The sequence below is a fragment of the Mytilus edulis genome, chromosome 10 (assembly GCF_963676685.1).
Source record: "Mytilus edulis chromosome 10, xbMytEdul2.2, whole genome shotgun sequence".
NCBI lineage: Eukaryota > Metazoa > Mollusca > Bivalvia > Mytilida > Mytilidae > Mytilus > Mytilus edulis.
The window spans coordinates 10426635-10451520 of NC_092353.1; the positions used below are offsets into that span (position 1 = coordinate 10426635).

At 31.5% G+C, this 24886-nt stretch overlaps 1 protein-coding gene across 7 annotated transcripts; it reads right to left on the reverse strand.

Annotated features, from left to right (window-relative positions):
- Window positions 1-666: 666 nt before the first annotated feature.
- LOC139493367 (polycomb protein SCMH1-like) lies at window positions 667-19361 on the reverse strand. 7 transcript variants are annotated; one of them, XM_071281719.1, is made up of 12 exons: window positions 19258-19361; window positions 16854-16929; window positions 15731-15801; window positions 14639-14873; window positions 13839-13927; window positions 13039-13282; window positions 12119-12310; window positions 9415-9615; window positions 8835-9011; window positions 8386-8532; window positions 6430-6575; window positions 667-5789 (listed from the first exon to the last, which is right to left on the reverse strand). In XM_071281719.1, exons 2-12 carry the CDS (start codon window positions 16924-16926, stop codon window positions 5667-5669), a joined length of 1698 nt encoding a protein of 565 aa, XP_071137820.1. In that variant the 5' UTR covers window positions 16927-16929; window positions 19258-19361; the 3' UTR covers window positions 667-5666. The 7 variants fall into 7 exon arrangements, with proteins under 7 accessions (XP_071137820.1, XP_071137822.1, XP_071137823.1 ...); XM_071281721.1 differs by having other exon boundaries at window positions 8386-8517; window positions 14639-14885; XM_071281722.1 differs by having other exon boundaries at window positions 8386-8517; window positions 19258-19354.
- Window positions 19362-24886: the final 5525 nt, after the last annotated feature.

Consider the following 24886-nt stretch of genomic DNA (forward strand, 5'->3'; position numbering starts at 1 on the left):
TAGAATGAATTCACTCCCCCAGTCAAAAAATCTTGGTATCTCATGCACTGGGTGTGAGGAGTGAAGTGACAACTGTTTTTAGTATTTTAAGTTACTTTCCCCTTTTGAACACATTCTTTCAAAGTCTTTTAGATTTAACAATAGCAGTATTATATGAACAATACCCCTCTATGCATGGAAATAAAAAAAAATACAGACAGTTTGGCATCCCTTATATAATACTGTTATCATCAAATCATGAAAATAATGTCATGAATAGTTAAACTGGAAAATTAAAATTATAATTATAGATTTTTTCCTTACTTTTAATGAACAAAAAAAAATGATGAGTTGAATGAATGTCAAGTACATCTAAAGAAAATATTTTTATCAAATAATCAAAAGTATTTAGACAAAAAATTCTTCCAAAAACCTGTGATGGTATTCTTTTGTCACTCTTGAAAAATAAGGTATATAAATTCTACTAAAACAGGTGTCAGGGGGCGTCTTGCAGGGCGGTGAGAGTATTTTTGCTATGTGTTGATGACCTCACTGTGACTTTAATATGAAGAACAGCAATTAAAGCACTGTTCCTTTACTTTTTGTACAATTTTTGCAGTCAGTGTACTGTATCATGGACGGATCCCCAATATCCTATGCTTTTCCATCATATGACAAGTAAAGCAGCTGATTGAATTCCTTTATTAGGATGACAACACTGAGTTATAACACTGTACAAGGTATCAACAACAGATATAGCTTAACACTTGCATAGAGTAGTATAAAGTAACGAATAACAAATGTATACTGTCAAACTGTTTAAACTGATTCTACAGTTATTGGTTTTAAATATGTGGACATCTTGTTTTCAATCACAAGCCACACCAGTAGTCAGGGTGGTTTTGAGGGGTTTAAATGTACCCTCCTATAAAAACAAAAAGATATTTAACAAATATTCAAACTGAGATTCCCATTATATTTTAAATTCTTTATAATTTAGAGCTTTGTGTCCCTAATTAAATGACTCATTAATGACAATTGAATCAAAAAAGTTAAAATTTGAATTTGAAGAGCATTGTGGACCAAAAATTCACAATTTTATGAGGAATGGCTGTAAAAATTGTGGTGCACACTAAAACGACATGTAACAGGTTATTTAATAGTGTGCACCACATTTATTTTATTTTTTAATCGTTAGAAAAAATATTGATCATTCCTTAAAATTTGATTCTAAATTCCAGAGTAAATCATGAAAAAATGTTGATTACATCATGTTCGCATGACATTATTAAGTTTATGAGTTGATAAAAAACTTTCAACCAATTAGAAAACCTGTCATAAATCCAAAATTAAATTATTTAAATTTAACCAGTTACATATTTTAAGGTTAATCAACAACCCTGCAAAATAGTTAATTTCATAACTGATGCTAAAAATATTTTAAAGATTAATTTTAGAAATCTTTTTTGATTAAAAAGTTACTTTTATCCTTCTTAAAAGAATTTATGAACTGCATTTCAATGTAAAATGAGATAGATATGGGTGTTTTTTTCTTATATAAATATATAACACATGTTGCAAAATTATTGTCTTTTAAAAATCAAGCAAATGATGTGGAATTCTGGGTAGAAACTGAATGCAATATAACATGATAAAATGTACAAATGTAAATGATTACACTGAATGAATGACTGATTGACTAGTGCATGCTTAATGTACAGTCAATCATAGTATAATATTATTCATGATCACATTTGAATTTTATATGAATATGACTAAACAAGATGATCAAGAAATATTACATATAAAATCCATGGACAAATTAAACATTTTTTTCAATGGACACAAAAATTTTCACAATTGTAGCACTTTATGTGAAAAATTGCTTGTAAAAGGATTTTAATAGTGGCTAAATTTTACATTCCTTTTAAAATGATAACTTATAAAGTGTAGCATGCTGGTTTTAGATATTGTGTACTCATCATGATGGCTAAAGAAAACCATTTTTAAAATTTCTATGCAAATTATTGGTCTGTCATAAGTTAGCTCCCCTGTTAATAGCAGATTTTTGGTAAAAAGTAAACAGAATTCAGTTATTATTAAATGAAAAAATATAAACACACAAATCAATATCAAAATTCATTATCATAATTATTTGTCATCAAAGTTGAAGACATTTTTTTTGTTATTTCAAAGTCAAATTAAAAGACTATCAAATACATTGCATATACAAGTAGCATACACACTAATAAATAAAGAGCAAAAATATATAGCTGGTTTAAAAATCACAATACATACAATATTGAAAAACTTGTAGATTTCCTATAAAATAAAAGCAACACTTTGTACACTAAAATTCATTAAGGTCTATACACATTTTATTAATTCATTTTTCCCTTTTAAATCAAATCAATATATATAAATTCAAGAATTCTTGAAAAAGTTTCTATTTAACATAATTTATTAGCTTAAAAGTACAAAATTAATTATCTTATGATACCCAATTAAAATTTTGAAGCATTTCCAATATTTGTAGTTTATATTATAAACTATTAATAAGGAAATATTTGAAATGATAGCAGTATGATTAATTTAAATAATGTCATGAGTTTACATAAAGGGTACATTAAGAGTCCAAAGCTGATTTTGAAAGCTTCAAATGATAGCACTATCTCATGATGTGATGTAATCACTTGCATTTCACATAGCTAAAAAAAAATGTTTCATATTTCCTTTCAGTGTTCTGAACACACATTATTATATTGAAATTTCATCCAATTTCTTTTTATTTAAAATCAAATTGTATTTGAAATTTTTAAGAAGTAAAATATTTGTTATGCCTTTAGATGGATATTAATGTTTTTATACAGATTTTTGTAATGTAAAAGTAGGTATCTATTTTCACAGAATTTGTTGGCTAATATGTTTCCTAATACATTGCAAATTTTCATATTATTAAATTAATTTGTACACATATTTAAGGTGGTACAAAACAACTGGACTTAAATTAATTTGACTTGTATAATTTTCATAAAAAAAAATTGACAAAATATTTACACTTTAGCAAAAGTATAAAAAAAAATATCCAAACACTTTAACACACATTATCGTAAAAAAAAAAGGTTATATAGCATTTTGACTCTTAAAAAGCAAAATATTTCCTTAACAATATAAGATGATGATTAAAATGTTTAGCTGTATTTAAGAGTTATCTCCCTGTAGTGTTTTGTACCACCTTAAAATTTGCAAGGGGTACAACCTCAAACACTTTTGATGCTTCAGTATACTACAACAAATAGAAAAAATATAATTGAAGTCAAAATGACCCTGCACAAATATAGACAATATATCCAAATGAAATGTACACTTATATTTCATTATCGCGCCGCAGGTAAATTATTAAGTTGTGATTGGTTAAACGTTGTCACATGGTGACCCCCTATGGATTTGTAGGGGGTAAGTAAATTCATAGGGGTTTCAGGAAGTCACGTCTACTGTAAATGGTGACGTCATCTATTGATGTTGCTGTAGTTCATTGATTATTTTTCTACAAAATGCAGCAGGAAAGGTCCAGCATGTGATAAATTAGTTATAGTCACTACTGACCCCTACAAATCCCCTATGGATTTTACTAACCCTCTTTAGATCCGTAAGGGGGGGGATCAATAACCAACCATATAACTTAAATTATCACTTTTAACTTTGTTTTTTCGAACTAAGAACACCTTCTTTAAAATGAACATGATTAAAACTGATTCACTATTTAATGAAAGATGACAGTACTATTCAATAGGGTTGCTGCAGAACCCTAGGTCTTATGGTCCTTGCATTCTTTTTAAATTCTATGGTCCTTATATTATCCAAAAAATATCTTGAGGCCCATATCAAAGAGCCATGGTTCCATAGCTACCAATATTGGTATAATAGCAACATAATAAGGCAGCTGTACAATAATAGCAACATCAAAAATTACAAACTTAAAAGAAAGAGATACTAACAAATATATACAAGTACAAGTAAACAAGTGCATACAGATAATAGTATATACAATGGTCAAGCACTAAGTAAGCATTCAAAAACACTGAATTTGTAATAACAAAGATTAAGATTAAAATTACCAAGCAGGTTAGCAATTTTATTCGCCAAATTATTTTCTTTTTTTTTTAATTTATTATGTTAATGAAATGTAGGAACTGATGAAGGAAATTACATTATGTAAATGTACAGCAAAACCTGTCTTATATAAACTATGGATAACCTGTAAACTCAGGACTTATATCATAAAACAATGTTAGTAACATCTGCATATCAGTATTTGAACTTTGCCCTGGTTTTTTTTAAATTTCTAACAAAAACCTAAAAAGACACAATTTTTTCTATTCAAATGAGATTTTACGGTTAATTTGATTATTAACAGCTTTAACAAAATTCGTCTTTGAATTATTATATACATATAGAAGGTAAAAAGCCCTATATACAGTTATATCACATAAATACACAACCATAGTGACCATCTACAGTAAAACATGTCGTAACCTTAGTGACTATCTACAGTAAAACATGTCGTAACCTTAGTTACTATCTACAGTAAAACATGTCATAACATTGTTGTCTGGAAAAATATGATTGAAATAAAGAATTGTGATAAATCAAGTCTCAATATTCAAGAATCTGTCCTTTTGTGGAAAAATGTCAGTGTATACAGAACCTAAACTACTAACGAAATTCTTTTCCTTGTTTTCCTTGTTTTTTTTTTAATCAACCACAAATTACATCTTTTAATCTGAGGTATTCATCCATCCAAGTGAAATTCATTTAGTCTTCTTTAATTGAAATACAATTCAATCCCATTATTTTGTTACATTCTCTTTTTTATCTTTATCTTGCAACAAACCTAGTTTGTATAATTACATTATTTTCAAATTGTGAATACCTGGTTATTTTCAAAAGAAAAAATCATTGTTATTCAATTGATATCACAATTTTCCAATGTTCACCATGTTTGCAGAAGATTTTTATAATTATATAAAGCAAAGCCATTTTTATCACTAAAATGTTGTATTTTCATGAAAAAACTCTACAAAGGCAATATTTTTTTACATTATAACAAGAAATATTATTTTAGCACCAATTGAATAACTACTTTTGCTGTAGTACTGCATCTAAGATGAAATACAAATTGTAATCTTGTTCACAAAAGTGTTTATATCATCATGTAAATAGAACTTGCCTGCAAGTATTAAACAGATGTTGTTAAAAAATATACATTCAAACATTAAAGAGACATTAATAATTACCATGATAACTATTCATAACAATTACGCAGTACCCATGGATAAAGTCCACATTAACAAAAACATACACAATGTCATCCAAATTAATGATTACATAAACAATGGATAGGTTTATTATCTAGTTGATCAAGTTATTTTGGTTTTGAAACGTTAACCTTCAGGAGGAGGATTTCTTAGACTGATATTTACATCATATAAACCTATACCAAAAGACAGCAACGTTGAAAGACTCCATCTATGAGTCTGTTATCTATTTTGCTTGCACAATGCTTGATATCTATCACTTATATTAAAATATCTTTTCTTTGCAGTGTTATCAACAGGTTTGGGTCCAGATCATCTTTTATGTTTTAGCTTATCTACAATGTTACATAGTTTTAGCACGGGTCCAGATTATCTTTTGTGTTTTAGCTTTTCTACAATGTTACATAGTTTAAGCACTGGTCCTAACTTAAGTCCAAGATATTTCATCATCATGTCACTGTTCAATAACAAAAATGCACGTCCATCTATTTCCTGGAAATAAAATTATAAAATTTAATGAAATCTGATTGCGAAAGAAAGGATACAATATGATTTACAATTAAAAAGCCATTTCACCGATTATATACTTCTCTCTTATTTCAAATTGTAAAATTATCTTTTATCATCAATTGTACTTTTAATCATACCACACTGCCATCAAGTGATGAATTATGTTCTCAAAAAGGAGAACATTGTGTAAAACAATCATTCTAGTGCCATATGATATGTTACATCATCTTTGATTGGATGATGTCTGCTACCAATTGTTTGATTGAAGGTTGAAGCACTGTAGCAGTCGATGTTTCTGAGTAATTTAAATTCTTTCCAACCTTCTACTAGTATCCCATTATAAAAACAAAAATAGTAATGTGTTTGAAGATATGCCACCATTAATTTGGGATTTGAAGGTTACCAACATCTGTTTTACAGTCTACAATCCCTATGTCACACGTAAAATTGTACTTGTAACAGTTAATTCCTTAAGTCTGAGAATTTTTAACTATCTCAGTTCTTAATTTTTAACCATCAGAAGAGCAGATATATGACTGTTTCCAGATATACGGTTTGTGTTTGGTATTACATTTTAATTTGTCATAACTTTTTAATATATATACTTCAGAGGTATACTAACATGTTTTCTGAAGAGGTCTGAATGAGTATTGAGGGCAGGGTCTGTTTCAGTAATATGTTGTATTACTTCGTCTATGGTCCACAGTGTCGGATCGGAGGAAAGTTTCTGTGGAATTACTGGCTTAGTATCTGATGTTGTTGAACTTGCTGCAATAAAAAATTGACATACAAAATTATATTTTAAATTTCAGGTAGAAAGTAGTCAATACTTTTTTAATTTATAGTACATTGTTGGTGGTTTTCAGCACTCTTGGATACATCATGACAGCAAGCTTTTATTGGTGGAGAAAGCCGGACGACCCTAATAAAACAACATACATTAGACATGAAAAACTGTCAATCCTGGATTCAAACACACCTGCCATGAGCAGGATTTGAACTCACCTTAGTGTTGACAGGCTAGTGGTTACTGTAGAGAGACTACTTAAATACTTAATCACTTGGACAGCATCACCGTTATAGAGAATGATTTGGTTGAGATTAATGCAGGGTAATTTTTTTTAAACATTTAATATCAAACACACTGAATTCACTATTTAGCCCTGTCAACAATATAAGGATCTGCTGTAAAAGGCTATGAACTATTGAAGTTGTAATTACCGACAGTTTACTTAGAGCATGAAACATTTATCAATTCCTTAATAGACAACATAGTAAAATTTGGTGTGAGAAACCCCTACATTACTGTCAAGAGATGCTAAATGTTCTGAAGATGAATATGTGAAAGTTTTGATGTATTTTGTACAGTCATAAACATATCCATATATCAATAAATATCTTTCATTGGTATGAGAAACCCTTGATGAAAAATTAAATTAGCAAGTTCTCAACTTCATGTCTTGTAGAAGAATCTGTGTAATTTTGGATTTTGGATGAAATTTGTCATTTCCAAGGAAATGCAGATTAACATAAAGTGTGACTTAAATGGTATAAAAAGTCACCATAAGTGATTCAAATGCCTCTCTAGTGATAGGTTGACAGCAACACAATTACTCTCATTGTGAGCTGCATTGTTTCTCAATTGTTTAAATCATAATATAAAACAAGACTGTCCATAGTACAGGGATGTCCCACTTCCACTATCATTTTCTGTGTTTAATGGACCCTGAAAATGGGGTCATAACACTAATTCAAGATCCAATCATAGGGAACATGTGTACCAAGTTTCAAGTTGAATGGACTTTAACTTCATCAAAAACTACCATGACCAAAAAGTTTAACCTGAAGCTGGACAGATAGATGGACAACCTGACAGATACACAGACTTAAAAACAGAATGCCCTTAAGGAGGCTCGCGGGTACAAAAAAAATCAGCAAAAAATTAAACATTTGTTTTTTGTCGTAACAAATTTTATCTATTTCACTATTAGTTATTACTTTATGATATGATACAAAAATTAACAAAACAAAACAATTCCATTCGGTTTGGCCCCAGATGACTTTTGAAATGTTTATTTCAATGAAAAAGCTCCAAATTATCTCCCTTTGGTGCAAAAATGCTATTTTTTGGCATTAAAATTGAAATATCTTTTTTTACTCATTGGCGACCTATAGTTTTTTATTGTTTTCAAATAAGCTATACATTAACTAAATAATTGAAAAATTTAACGGATTTCTGTAATAAAGTTCTTTTTTTATTTAGATATTACCTCTTTTCTCCTATAAGTTCAACAGAAAAAAAGTACTTTTACAAAAATGTATGCTTCTTTCGAAGGCAGATTGTGAGCGTAAATGATCAGTGACCCCTCTTATTTATTTTATTTTTCTATCAGATATAAGATATAAAGTTCATTTATAGAAAAAATTAGCGAAATCTTATATTAAATAAAAAAATTGATTTAGACCTGCGAGCCCCCTTAAGTGAGGCATAATAAGTGGGGCATAATCATGTGTAAAAAAATAACTTATTCCAGTCAAAGAGATTAATAATTTTACACAACATATTATATTTATTTACCTTCAGCTTCAAATGCTGAGAATCTGCGTATTTTCTGTTCAGCCTTTTTTATTTTCATACTATCTGTCGATTCTGTTGACCATCGTCGTTTCAATGCTTTGTTTATTGCTGTTCTATTCTCTAATTCTTCTTCTGTAAAGTTGAACACTAAAATAAATGTTTTCATATAAAAACTGTTTTCTCCAACAAATCAAATTCTGGTAGAAAAGATAACTTATAACATAAGAGAGTGTCACTTGCTTTCATTACATATGATTTTTTTTTTAAAACAGCGTTCACTTCTGTAACAAAATAATATTCATATTATTAAATGAAAAGGTTTTGAGTTTAAACATTAAAGATCATATTATGACAACTTTGTAGATCTACAACTTTTTTTACGTTTTTGCCCATTCAGGGCTCATTACATCTCCCTATCCTTTTGTTCAGCGACACATAAAATAACCTACCAGATCTAGGATTTCCACTACGACTACACTTTGGACAGCTACCATGCAATGGTTGACTAGTAAATAAGTTTTCACAGCACCCCAATTCTTCCAGCATCCTCTCTATAAACCTCCAGAGTGTGGATAACCTCTCTACAGGAGGCAGTCGTTTTGTATGTGTTTTGTTCCCTTGATTTGCTTAATTTAAAAATAAATTGAAATTCATGAATTGAGAATATCTAACAATGTCTAATATGTGCAGTTATCATTGTATATCTAATATGAAAGTTAATGTAACTATGAAATCAATTCTCTTTTTCAGAATTTGCAGCATATAATGTCAGCTTAAAAGTCCAGTAGATCTTGTTGTAAAATGTTTTCAATAATTACCAATAACTGATTCCATCATGTTATAAACTAAAAACTTTAAAACTTGTCAAATAACAAGAGCACATACAAAAGTAATGTGAAATTGTTTCTCGAAAGATCAATAGTTTTTTGACACATTTTTTAAGAAAGAAAGTTGCACAACTTTTTTTCAATTTTGCCTACATTGTACACTAATCATAGTGTGAATACTAGTACACAGAATCAAACATACCTGTGACAATAACTTTCCCACTCCCCTCTCTCATCATGTTGTACACCTGTTTTTCCTGCAAGGCACAATCTATACAGGCCTGGGCCACTTCCCTCATTACCTTGGCAATAGCCCCTGGTCCGTACTGACTTGGGAGATGACTAACTTTCCTGGGATGTAAGTAACCTCCACAGGAACAATTGTGATTAACAAATACACAAACTGAAATAATTCAATAAGACATCAACATAAAATGATATATTTGTTAACTGACTATACAGGTTTATTAACCTACATGATAGAATAATCCTTCGTATTTTGTTCAAGTTTCATTTTAGCCTTTTTATAAATTAGGTTGTAATTATGACTAGCCTTAATTGCTGTCAATAAGACTCCTTCTATTAAAATCAAATAGCAAAATTTTTAAATATTTGTTTTAAATATTTTTCTTTTATATGTGATATCAAATTTTTTTTTATTACTTTTAAGACCCACGAACTCCACCTATATTTCATATGATTTATTATATTGTCCCATACATGAATATATATGGTTTAAGGGTGGGGATCTCGACCGTTTCCAAGTTCTCAAACAGGAGGGGTTGGTTGACCACCAGGGACTCCCCCTATATTTCATTTGATTTGTTATTTTGTCACGTACATAAAATTGAGAATGGAAATGGGGAATGTGTCAAAGAGACAACAACCCAACCATAGATAAAACAACAGCAGAAGGTCACCAACAGGTCTTCAATGTAGCGAGAAATTCCTGCACCCGGAGGCGTCCCTCAGCTGGCTCCTAAACAAATATATATACTAGTTCAGTGATAATGAAAGCCGTACTAATTTCCAAATAGTACACAAGAAACTAAAATATATATATATGAATATATATGGTTTATGGGTGGGGATCTTGACCTTTTCCAAGTTCTCAAACAGGAGGGGTGGGGTGACTGCAGGGACTCCCCCTATATTTCATCCGATTTATTATATTGTCCCATACATGAATATATGTGGTTTAGGGGTTGGAATCTTGACTGTTTCCAAGTTCTAAAACAGGAGGGGGTGGGGTGACCCTAGGGACTTCCGCTATATTTCATTTGATTATTTATATAGTCCCATACATGAATTTATATGGTTGAGGGGTGGGGATCTCATCTGTTTCAAAGTTATCAAATAGGAGGGGGTACAGTGGCTCAAAGGACTCCACCTATATAACATATCATTTGCTTACATTCAGGTATCACATAATCCAGTTGCACTATTTGTGAAAATAAAGTAAGAAACTTCAAGCTATTTTAACTGACCAATCAAAATTGAGAAAAAAAATACCCATTGAAATTGCAGTTATATGTTTACACTTAAAAAAAATCTAACATGCATTATCAACATTTATCACTGATAAAGAAAATTTATACTGTGACCAGGAACATATATATTGTTAGATATACTGTTCCCAGCTGTCACATTGTATTGGATTTTGACATTAGGTGAGTTTCTGTACAAAATATTTTCTGCTTTTTCTTTCTTTTACATATATTTTTGGTTTTCAATTCTAGTTCTTATATATTTATTTACCATGCATAGATGTATTTTGTCACCTGTCTGGATTTTTTTTTAGCTGGTCGCCTAAAACCGAATTACCCTTATCCTCTTCCGGATCCGTTATTGTAATAGCCTTCGGCATCCATTTTGTTTTCAATGTTGTTTTTGTCAGTCAGATATGATTTGACTCGAATTTACACATTATTTGTCGGTGATTTTCTATGTAAAGCTAGTGGTTGAACAAAATGAACATCGCTGTCATGAATAATAATGATGAAAATAAGTTTTGAGATCGTTTATTTGGAGACTTTGGTAAAAAGATTTGCAAAGTTATTTTTTATTTTCTTTCAAGGTCCATCGAGCATGTCGGACGTATCTAGTAACCAAGTCAAAAGTCTGACTTCAAAAGTGGAAGGTCGCGGACCTCGTACCACCGCTAATTTGAACCCTTGCCTCCAAGTTGAAAAGATACGAAAATTCTGTCTACTAATTCAAAATTGCCGCCAACAGCATGAACAGTTGAACTTATTTTAATAGACTACTGACGTAGTTGACTACGTATTGACAACAAACAATATTCCTACGACTTTTCCATTTGGGAAATCTAAACTACTTGTCTTTAGAGATTTTCGGTGATTAAATATTTCATACATTTGTTCTTTGACATCTTAGCCAAAAGCTCAGGGGATAATAAACTACATAAGGAATCCTAATGTGCTCTACTTCCTATGTGCAACTTCAAAACTTTTGGGTGATTCGACGATCATTTAAGGTTTTCTGGTCATATTTTTTGTAATCCAGAATTGAAAGTATGAAAAAACTGTTCAATTAGTTATAAATAACATAACATCCACCTGGATAATAACAATCGCATGTATTTCAGCATTTATTGGGTAGAACACAAATCTAGGGTGATCGCATAAGGCAGCTTAACTGCCTAAAAATAAAGTGATTAAGAGGATACTAAACGAACTAGGTGCTTACAAATTGCCATCAATAAAGACTGTAAAATGTCCTCTAGATCTTTACTTTCTCTTAACTTGTTTTGTTAGATTGCTGTCACATTGATGATTTCTCCACATTTTTTGTTTGATTCATACTAGCAACATTCACTAGTATTACATAAGTGTTATAAGAAATACATCTGTCTATTACATGGATTGAGTGAAATATCTGGTTACCTGTTGTAAGACTAGGAGAACTTGTGTCTGGTTCTGTGACTTGTACAGCTGACTCTGGTTCCTTCTTAGGAGACATGGGCAGGGTTTTATCTTGATTAGGACTAGGACAGGGGGAGGATCCACTCTGACTTGGAAGTGAGGGAGTTGGTGTGGATTCTTTAACACCTCTGTTTCCTTTATATTTACTAGAACCTAAAAAGAAAAGCGAAGAAATAAATCAATGACAAATAAACATGTCTAAGCAGTTAAGGATGTACTTGGGTGATCTCAGGTGAAATTAAATAAATAAATGAAGAATTCAAAATTGACACTATAAGCTAAGAGAGTATAATTTAAGGATCAAAACAAGCTAAAAATATTGATAGGTCATAGAGCTCCTTCTCAAGATATTTGATTTATAAAATATGGCTGGAAAAGGCTGACTCTGACTTTCACCTTATATTTGCATTGGTATTATTTGGGTCTCAAATCAAAAGAAAAAAAATCATGAATCTTCTTAAATTTTGTCAAATGACCTTTAATGAGCTATTAAGTCTTATATTAAAAGATAAATAGGTGTTATGGGGCAAAACATTTTACCTCAATACCTTGTATTGTATGGAAAAACACCAAGGACACAAAATTCCAAAACCTCACCTAATGGCATCCTTAAGGGGAATTGTGCTTCTGAAATTACCTAGTTAGCCATGCGTAAACCAAGTATGTGTATATTAATTGAAATACCACATTTAATCATGTGTACAAATGACCCTGAGCTGTCTTTTCCATGCTCCTATCTTGTCTTGTGCATGCTAAGTGAAGATACAGCCTCTTTTTTTTTCCTTGCAATAGATAACCTTCATCAATCTCCATCGCAGCACATGATCAGTGTTTTCCCTAGCAATCTTCTTTATAAGGTTTATGATGTTTAAGATAAATACCTTTCTGTCCTGGTGGTTGTATAGGATGACCACTTGCATTACACCATCCAACAGGAAATATATCTCTGGAGTCAAATCTACACCAATAATCAAACGCACCCCTCCAGCCATCAAATGTCACATGTATCTGGTCACCATTGACAGCACCAACAGAAGCAGGACAGAGTAACTGGGGATTCTTTCTGTCAACAGCTTCTAATTTCTGACCAATTTTAAATTCATTATTTTTTGGAGTAGATGGTTCCTGTGAAATAAAAATAATAAATTGCACATATTTTATCTGTCCAAGGGCAATAACTAAAAAAAAAGCATATTTTTGTTCTTTAATATTTTTTTTAATTTATCTGAGAGAATTGAAGGTTTGAGACCAAATGCAATGCAATTTTCAATATAATACATGTATGTTTCTAAGTAACATAACTCTTTAAAGAATTGTTGATCAACAATGATTTTTGAAACTGTTAAATACATTGCCTCATATAAAGCTTTGGTATAATTTGATAAAAAATCTTGCAAAAAATGTACATGTGAGATAGCTTACAAAAAAGGCTACCATTGTGTAAACAATTACTTTCTTGTAACCTACAATGCAATTTTCTGTATAATTCATATTTCCAAGGGATATATATATAGCTCTTTTCATTTTGTTTATCAGCACTGATATTTGAACTTGTCCAAGACATAGATGGTATAAACCTATGATATTAGTTTAATAAAAATATGGCAATAATTGAACACATGAGAGCATTATAAAGACCAAATGGAGAATCAAACAAAGAGATTTCCTGAACAAAAATTACCTTTTTAAAACAACTGTCCGGTGCCACAACTGCTCCAGTAAGTGTTTTCTGTAGGAATGATGGCCATGAGGAGGGATTCATTCTGAAGCCTGAAATTTACATTAAACATTTAAATGACCTTTTCTATTCTCTGGAGAGGTTTTATCATTTCACAATTCACAAGTTTATAGCTATATAGTAAATTCTATTCAACAGAATTTGGTTAATTCAAGAGAAATACTAATTCTGACAAATAGGCAATATCAAATATTTTAAAAGAATTCAATGTAACAATTGCATTTAATTCATAATCATTTTTTTTAAGAAACTTTAAAAAAAAAATATCTATGTCCTACATTAATGAACTCCTTTGCTGTCTACTGATGTGACTAGAAAGTATTTAAATCATCTTCTTCTTTCAGGTAAGGAACATGAGGAACAGGATTCAAAACTGAATGTAATTGGTTCTGCGCAAAAACTTTATGCAGTGTCGGGCAACACAGAAAGGTCTCTCTTGGCTATTTACAAATTACATTTAAAACATTTGCAATAATACACAATTAAAATTATATACAACTGGTGTTTCCTACTTCCTTTTAAAGCATGCCTTTAGGGCAGCTCTGAATCCCTCAACTGTGGTGGCCGATGTTGGTAGGTTGTTCCAATCTCTGATGGTCCTCGGGAAGAAAGGTTGGCCGCAGGCGTCTGTACTTGTTCTTTCTTGGAAGAATCTTATCTTATGAAATTTTAATTGCTTTGTAGAGCTTGTGTTTGATTCTTAATATTAATAATTTGTAGTTCTTATAAGTGTATTTACAAACCTAATGGTGGTTGTAGGAGACCGTCATGTTTCTCACAGTAACCGATAGGATGTAAATCCGATGAATCAACCATCCTCCAGAAATCATTCTTATTATCACTGCCATCCAATCGAAGTCTCAACCGAGGTCCAATCATTCCTACAACAGTGGCTACACATATTGACGTCAGATTCCTAGGGTCCACAGCTTCTATCTTCATATTAACTTGGAACTCATTATCAGATAGTTTTACACTCTGAAAGGAAACCTGTGAAAAGTTTACACTACTGAATATAGAAGGAAATATTATATAATTAAAGTATACTTATTGTAAACTAAGAAGGAAGATTTGTCACTGCTAAATTGTATTAAAAAAACACATTTCTTAAATACACAGCACTGTTAAAAGATTTTAAAGATACACTCACTCACTGAAAATGCAGCATAAACTATAGCTAGTTTCAAGTTGCAATTCTGTAAATATTGACAATGCAATTTCCCATAGGAACTCCTTTTAAGGCTCAAACTGTACCACTTTTACTATGAAATTTTGAAAAAAATCTTATCCTAGAATTGAAAGTTCATATGCACTACCATTTTTTTCAAAGGTCAAAATAAAGGGCGTTGCGGCATATTTTCAACGTTTATATGCCCTGAACTTTTCAGAGTTTAAACTAATACCAATTTTTTTAAATACCCCTACCTCGAATGAAGGGTTACCACAGATTTCAATGTAAACAATATGCACATGTTTATTAAATGATAACATTCCCAAGTTATGTCTCTATGAGATGGAACACAGAGAGCCTAACTTGGAACAAGTATGTAAACAACATTAATTTTCTATGAATATTCTAGATCTCCCCAAAAGAGGCGTGGTTTGAGATTAAGGTCTATTTACAAATTGCAACCTTCAGTATCTAAATTAAGGTTTATTTTGTTTCCATCTTTGATAGAAACAGAAAAATGAATTTGGATCTGTTTGAAAGATTTTATATTTTGGGATGCCAATTCACAGTCATTTAATATATGGTACGTATACTTACTAGTACTCCTTTTGTAACAATATTTTTGTTTGTGTATCAAGTTAATCTTGTATTATCTCTTAATTACCTGCTTGAAACAACTTTGAGGTGCAGCTTCTGCCTCACAGTCTTTCAAATACTGGTCCCAATCAAAACCTCCTGAAATAGGCAAACATTTTATTTTCAATCACATAAATCATCATCCTTATTTGAATATAAAGTTTTTTTATAAGTTTGGTTGATCGTTGTTTGCCTACCAGTCAATCCAGTGAAATATTGTATTTTTAGGCATATTAAGAACAATCATATTTGTAAGTGTAGACAATTTCTTATAACATCAAAGATATACTTAGTTCTGGTTGGTAGTTAATTAAAACAGAAATTTCCAGTACTTCCAGAAAATTGTCAACCAACAAAATTTTAGTTGGAGTTATTTTCCTTAATTGTCATGCTAGGGGGCAAACTAACTAGAATAGTTCAGTCCCTCCCTGTAATCACTTTCTCCTTATTATGAGGGCCTGAAGTCCTAACTCACTACAAACCGTTCCGGAAACCTGAATTTTGATTGACCAGTCCTCTGTGGGAGAGGTGACCAATCAGGCAATTTTTTTACCATTGTTCACAATGAAGTTATCCCAATTACCACCCTGATAACAGTGGCATTAACTCTTATTTGACCCTGATAACAGTGGCATTAACTCTTATTTGACTTACCAAATTTAAACATCATCATGTGGTACAAACTAAAGAATGATCCTTAATATATACTAGCAGTACATATATATACAGTGGTCAATTATACCAAGATACAATAATATGTAGTGGTCAATTATACCAAGATACAATAATATGTAGTGGTCAATTATACCAAGATTGAATAGATGTAAATTGTTTAAAGAGAGAAAAAAAATTCACCCTGTCCTCCAACACATTGCCAAGAGGAAGTATATAACTCTAATGAAAATCAGGAAAATTTTCACCTATAAACAAGTCAACATCTTCATCAATATCTAAAACTATATATATAGAAATTTCTCTTTATTATTTTTTTTTAACAAGGACAGAAAATGTTTCTTCTTCACACAGTGGAGAAACTGACATATTTACCTAAGTGAGTTGAAACCAGTCCTTTACTCTGTGGAGAAACTGACATATTTACCTAAGTGAGTTGAAACCAGTCCTTTACTCTGTGGAGAAACTGACATATTTACCTAAGTGAGTTGAAACCAGTCCTTTACTCTGTGGAGAAACTGACATATTTCTTTTACTTCTTCTCATGAACATCAACTAAAATATAAGATTTTACATATCTATCTTGCAATTCATCTAGTAAGTTGACAATATGGTATGAGTTTTGCTCTTTGTTGACAGCTGTACAGTGACCTTGAATGTATAGTTGCTAACATCCAGGTCATTTGGACTCTGGTGGATATTTGTCTCAATTGATCATGTTGATGTATTAATCATATCTATTTTTATATTATGCATAGTATTCTAATTATGAGTTTGATCACCAGTTATTAGCTAGCATTTATTTAACAAAATACATATGTACATGTGTACAAATCGCCCATTTCTTATCATGACCTCATTTTAGTCATATAATTACATTTATTATAAAACCCAAAATATTCAGTAAATAACAAACTGATAATAAATTAAATTTTTTATTATACATTGTTTGAAGGAAGAGATGACTATTATTTAAGTGTGTGGGTAAAGGAAGGTGCTAGACAGCAGTGAATGGAAAGTCAGTTTAACTTCACTATTTACAGTAAAAAATGCTATTGGACCCAAAAAAGCTGCTGGGCTTTTTTACATGGAACATTGGCATGATTGGAGAGTTCAGACAAAAACAACTGCTAAAATATTGCCCTTCATTGCCTATACACCTTATCGCTAATCCCGGCTGACCCGGCCGCTTGAACTTTTGACGTCAACAACAATCACTTTTCCATTGTGGCGTCAGATATTTTGCTATATGACGTCAAAATTTTACGGGAACCTGTGTGATATCCAGTAATGGCAGACAAATAGCGATAAGGTGTATTCTTAGATAAACAAAGTGTATATATATCTGTGTATACATGTACATGTAGATTTGTATCCAGTGAAGTTTCATGTACATTGTTGTAAGAAGAAAAATCCCTAACAACAGAACCAAAATCGGAAACGTTACGGTATTTCCGTATCTTTTTTTTAACAAATATTTAAAATACAAAAAAAATAATTTAAACAAACTTCGTCCCCATTCACAGGTAATGCCTGCCTCATATTATTTTCCTAATTAGGCTATGGCCCTCTTATACATGTTTATTGTTATAAGGATATCTCCTTGTTTAGTGTAGGCTATTATTAATATTTATATTTCTCACTTTCCTGCTTCGTTATTTTTTATAATATTCACTCAGCTTTCATGTTCCTTGTAAAAAACAAACAAACAATTTTGCTCATGTTTCTTCAAATTCTTAACAGAGCGTCTGTGCAATTACACATTTATAAATGTTCACAGATTTTTCAGTTACTGACATAAACAATGATAAAAGGGGTAAATGGCCATGAAGTATATAGAGGCTATAGCTACACACCATTCTTCAAAGAATTCAAAAAGTAAAAGTAAAAGGAGGTAACCAATACATTTTGTACTTTTTCATCTCTTAACTTTATGTTTCTGATAAGAACAACCTTAATCTAAGAATTTTTATATTAGGTATTCATGTATATACAAAAGCATAACAAACATACAGAATTATTTGTCACAGTAGATAAATAGTTAATATGACAGTATGAGTATGTATGTATGTACTGGTATGTATGTACTGGTAAATGCCTCCGATATCCGAAGAACCCCTCGAAAGCTGCGAGGGTACAGTGGCATCCATGTACACTCCCTATCGGGATTAATGGAGATGTGTCACTAACGTTAATTTATACGACAATTATTTTTACAAGGACAACTCAATCCCCATCCAACACTAAGGGAGTGCTAGGACACCGGGAAGTCTGTTATTATGGTGGAGGAAGCCGAAGTATTCGGAGAGAACCACCGCGCCACTCGGTGGCAACAGACAAACCAGAGAGATATCAGAAGATTGATCTCCAGGTCAAGTAGGGAACAACTTTGACCAACCAAGGCCCCCAAAGTACCAATTCTAGTTTAAACTCCGGTCTGGGTACCAGAGATGTGTGGGAGAGGGTGAAAATTACCCTTCTGATGTACTGATATTTTTAGCACCCCGAGTGAGAATCGAACTCGGGACCTTCAGCACTGTAGCCATCGGTCTTAACCACTAGACCACGAACTCACTTTCAGAAGTATCAGAGTATCAGAAACTAACAATTTACAAACAATTTGTGTTTTCCCACAAAATTAAAAGCATATGTAACATGAAATCTTTGTTACTCCTTATGGTTTCCCCAATGAAGTTTCCTGACTAATAAGCAGCAACTTTCAGTTCTACATGTAAATATAGAACTTATGTAAACAAACCGGATAATTTGTTTCAAGTTTTTACTTTGCCGGACCTTTTTTGTGTTTCCCTTTCTCTGTTTACAATTTGTCAGTAATTGAAGATATAATATTTTGTTTTATGTTAGAAGGTATACGGTTTTTACCAATTTATGGGCTGTCACATTAAACAAATCTAAAAAACATTTTCATCGATCAACATCTTCAACAAAATGCGCCATTTTTGTGATGAAAATTTTAATTGGAAATCGATTATCGGTCACAGACACGTTTAAATTACGGTAAAATGTTCATAGTATAAAACACGCGAAATAGACTATGGTTAACAATTTTTTTTGCAAAAACTCCTTAAAATATCAACAATAGTTCCATATATAATATATTGAATAGACCAAAATAGCATGTTACAGTTTCTTCCAAGCATCTTCTGTTTCTTTCTGTATCTCCCTCCTATGGTTAGGAGCACATATAACAGACTGAAAGGGGTCAGAATAGAATAGAATAGATAGAAAATTTTAATGTTTCCCAATTCTTTTATAAAACATTGAACTACCTTGATACTTTTTAACAAATTTCAGAAAAATGTGTTTAAAATTGAGTTGAGAATCTAGTGTCACACCCAGGAGCTTTACCTCAGTGTCACGTGGAATTTCATTCCCATCCAAATTTAATTTAATATCCCAACTTTTAGATTTATTGCCAATGGCAATAGTCTGAAATTTATCCGGATAAGCTTTCATTTTGTATTTTGTAATGAGCAAATCAATCTATTAAAACTGCACTTTCCTTTTCCAAAAATTTAACTTATCAGTTTAGATCTACATGGTCCTGAGTGTGACACTGAATGTATTGTCAGCTGATTAGTTGTAATCTTTGTTTCCCCTGAAATTTCTGTGGCAGTTTTCTAAACTGCATATATTCCCCCACTTTATTGATACAATACATGTCAATACAAATTTGATCTAACGTCGCCTTCTCTGTATACTAAGTGACCAAAAAGTATTGTTCCAAAAATTGTTTATCGACTGAGCCGACCTGACAACCATTTTTGTTTTCATTTTATTTTTGTTGAGAGAATAACTAGAAGCTCTTCCAAGTTCGGTAGGCTGTATTGAAATAGGATATGTTTAAGTCAATGGAGAAAATCAGATTAAATATTACTTTTCGATACTAACGCATCAATGTACGTTAAGATTTGATTTTGAGAAGGCCGAATTGAGTGCAGAAGGCTTTTCTACATGTCTTTTGTGCAGCTCTGTTTCTATTTATAGGGAGGAAACCATTAACAATTGTAGTGAGTATGTAAAGCAAAATATTGTCCTATGAAATATTGTACCACAAGACAATATTCCATAACTATGTATCATGAAATATTGTCCTCGTCTATGGAAAAATGTCTAGAGAAGGACACATTTTCATAGTGAAATTTTGTCTTTATATAGACAATATTTCACAGATGAATACTGTGGAACTTTGTCTCGTTAAAGGGAGGTTATATTTTGTGTGAATTGAGACAATATTTCACAGATGAATACTATGAAATTTTGGTCTGTTAAAGGGAGGTTATATTTAAGTAATATTTTGTGAGTATTGAGACAATATTTCATAGACAGATTGTCATGGAATTTTGTCTCATGAAGGGGAGGTTATCAACATATATTCATGTTAGTAAAAATATATATAGGAATTTTTGTGTATATATTTACAAAATAAGTGATTGTCAGTACATTACTTATATTTGTACAGTGTAATTAATGTAAAATAATGAAACATACAATGGAGAGTTGTCTCATTGGCACTCATACTACATCTTCCTATATCTATTTGACAATTCTTAAATCTATAATTAACCATTTGTAAAGTATCTATGGAAATTTTAAACTCACTATTAGTAATAACATAAATTCTTTACTATAAAAACCCATTTTAGTTATAAATATAAAAATGTGCATGACACATGCTTGTTTGCTATGTAATAGTTCGATTAAAAAAGATTTTCAAAGCCAGTATTGATCAGTATTTCAAAGTGAAGTATTGTCATGAACAGAATTTCATAGTGAAATATTGTCCAGAAGGAGATGACAAAATTTCATGGACAAGGACACTATTTCATAATAAAATATTGTCAATGGACAATATTTTATATGAAATTTTGTCCCACAGACAATACTTAATGGGGGACAATATTTTATGTTACAAGTATACTGCTACTCAGATGATGTTCTTGTTGGAAAAACTTGAATACTTTTCAAAACAAGATTTGGAATGCATCCGAGACATTCATTTGCCCAGTAGGACAAGAGGTAAAACTTCAATGATATAGAGATAATGGTGTAATGTGTAGCTTTTGTAAATGTTGTTTATGAGATTATTGCATTTAATCCACTTACTCCAACATGTCCAAGTTATTTGGGCTAGAATTGTAATGCAGTCTTCCACATTTATCAAGTTTTTCATTTCTTGATGATCTTAAATCCATAGATGTGAAGTTTTGTCTCTCTCAATTAAGGGCCTATCGATAGGAGACCAAAATCATATAGATGGGTTTCTGTGGTTTGAAAAATATTCTTTTTGTTTAATAAGAACGATCTTTTCTAGCTGCACTTTATATTGGTGCGTTTTAGAGTTGGCATTTACTTCATTGAGCATGACTTGCACCACTGACGTCTTAGCAGGGATCATTACTTTTCATCCCAAAAAATACAATGAACACATATTTCGACTTAATTTTAGTAGTTCTTTAGATGTATCAATACTAGTAGTTTTGCAATAAAACCAGTCTAGAACGATTTTTTTTTTTTTTTATCTTTTCAATAGTAATTTAGAATTATTATAACTGTTCTCAATACACACTTTCCAACATATTTGAATTAAGTACGGAAAAAAATACGCGTATAGTGTTATACATGTATATCCGAGTATGTATGGTCGGATTATGTTTCTGTGTGTAAGATAAACTCATAATAGATACCAGGATTGGAATTTTATATTTACGCCAGACGCGCGTTTCGTCTACAAAAGACTCATTAGTGACACTCGAATAAAAAAATGTTAAAAAGGCCAAATAAAGTACAGAAGTTGAAGTGTATTGAGGACCAAAAATTCCTAAAAGTTTTGCCAAATACAACTAAGGTAATATATGCCTGAGGTAGAAAAACGATAGCTTTTCAAAAATTCTAAGTTTAATTAACATTTAATTTATAATTATAAGAGAGAGTTGTTCCACTTTTGCCAGTATTTTGTATTTTTGTTTGTGACGTAATCTCGGTCCGATTAAAATATATAAAAAAGTGAAAGCAAATGTGTTTTTATTTGTCAGCATATAATCGCCTCCATCCTTTCTACCAGAGCTATTTTTCAAGTTTGTTACAATATAAACTTGACGTTTGCAAAGCAAAAATATACTGCAGACTTCGATTAGATTTTATGGCGATTCTTCATTAAGCAAACTAGAACAAAGGCACTTTTTTGTATACCTTAACATAATACAATGTACCCAACTCGCCTATTTGAGCAATGAAACTCGGTTTCAAACTATTGCTATATTTCAATTCCACGGGTTGTCAAACCTACTGACTCTTTTTGAGTCGTAAATCTTCATTAAATTATCTCAAAATGAAACCCACATATTTCTGTTGTAGAAACATTTGGAGCACGCTTTCCCAGTCACTGGGGTAAAGCTGATGACCGTAACTGCATTTACGGTCATCCCAAGATGTCGGATGAAAAATTAGGTCAGTATACTATCTGTATTGTCTGTTACAGTGTTTCTATATCATTTTCTTTACAAAGTATACATTGATACGATGTAAATTTATAAAAGACTCACACAGAAATCACAAATTACTACCGAAAAATGTTCAGGAAACGGGAAATTCAATTTGAAAAAATCGCTAAGATGTCCGTAAATCATTATCAAAATATTTTCAAGATGACCGTAACATAAAACAAGGACGACCGTGATTGGTAAACAGATGACCGTAACTTGTAAAAGATGACCGTTATTTGTAAAGAATGACTGTAATTTTATAAAGGATGATCGTAACTTTTAAAAGTTCATGACATTTATAGTAAATTGCAAATTTCTCGTAAACAATGAAATGTTTATTGATAACGACTTTAAAACTTTAATACAAATTGACAGAGATACGACGAAAAGTTGAAGAAACAAGAATGTGTCTCTAGTACATGCCTCATCTACACTATAATTTTCTTTGTTCAGTGGACCGTTAAAATGAAAAAAAAACTGTAATTTGGCATTATGATTAGAAAGATCATATCATAGAAAACATGTATAAACATGTAAACATGGAAACATGTATTTCCTTTCTCAATTTTATGTGTACTAAGTTTCAAGTTGATTGGACGTCAACGTCATCAAAAACCTCCTCGACCAAAAACTTTAACCTGAGGTGGGACAGACGGACGAACGAGTAGAGGAACGGACGCACAGACCAGAAAACATAATGCCCTTAAATGGGCGGCATAAAAAACACTAATCAAACATATGAATATCCGGTAATCGAGCCTGTGTATATGGTTCCAGAGGAAGCAGATTAAAATCTTAGTTTGTCTTTATATATGAATACTATTGCTGTATATACAAATTGACAAGGTTCCCCTCAGTGGTGGATCCAAGGGGGTAGGGGGGTCGGGGGTTTGGAACCCCCTTTTTATTTACCGATCAGTGCATTTGAATGGGGACATATAGTTTGAACCCCCTTTACCCTGGGTTGGGACCCCTTTTTTAAATGGCTTAATCCGCCCCTGCCCCTTGTGATACGCTATATGCACAAGACTATTTTAAAGATCTAATTTGCTGGAGCTCGCCTTCACTAGTTTGATCGTAGTATTTTAATAACAGGTTCTGTTACTTTACTTGCAAGACAAAATAGAAGACAAATCAAAGACGATATAATAACAATGGGTGTACATCCATTGGCATTTTTAAAAATGTGTATTTATTATATGTCATTACAAGGAATTCCAGAAATAAAAACAAATCTTTTGGCTTTTAGTTGGAGACTGTGCAGCACATTTTTTTTTATTTACTTGTAAGGTGTCATTTGATTGCGCTTTTGTTGCATGTTTTCCCCACATTTTCATGTGCATGTCTTGTTGTATGTTCATTTTAAAAATTATACCCTCTACCGTAAAAAAAGATGTATATGGTGAACTATGTATTTAAAGCACGTCTCCACTTTTTCATGTGCATGTCTTGTTGTATGTTCATTTTAAAAATTACACCCTCTACCGTAAAAAAGATATTATATATCGTGAACTATGTATTTAAAGCACGTCTTATTTTCTCCTACCTATAGGATAATACTCTCATATAAATGCGTTTTATATCAACACCATTAATCATTTGATACAAAAAAGGTAGTTATACAAATACGGATATTTCTTAGAATTGACGATCATCCTTTAAAAGTTACGGTCTTCATTTAGAAATTACGGTCATACTTTACAAATTACAGTCATCCTTTACAAAGTACGGCCATCTTTTAACCAATTACGGTCACCCTTGTTATGAATTGCTGATTTTGTTACGGTCATCTCGATTGTGATTTACGGTCATATTAGCGATTTTTTTAAATCGAATTTCCTGTTTCATGCACATTTCTCGGAAGTAATTTGTGATTTCCGTGTGAATCTTTTATAAATTTACATCGTATTAATGTCTTCTTTGTAAAGAAAATGTTATAGAAACACTGTAACAGACAATACAGATACTGACCTATTTTTTTCATCCGACATTTTGGGATGACCGTG

Excerpts from the sequence above, each read along its gene's own strand:
- LOC139493367 (XM_071281716.1), bottom strand. The coding sequence starts at position 16,926 with ATGTTCATGAGAAGAAGTAAAAGAAATATGTCAGTTTCTCCACAGAGT. Across the intron at positions 13,928-14,638 it reads TCTCCTACAACCACCATTAG|GCTTCAGAATGAATCCCTCC; the intron begins GTTTGTAAATAC and ends TGTAAATTTCAG. Across the intron at positions 9,616-12,118 it reads TTCTCCTAGTCTTACAACAG|TTTGTGTATTTGTTAATCAC; the intron begins GTAACCAGATAT and ends GAATTATTTCAG.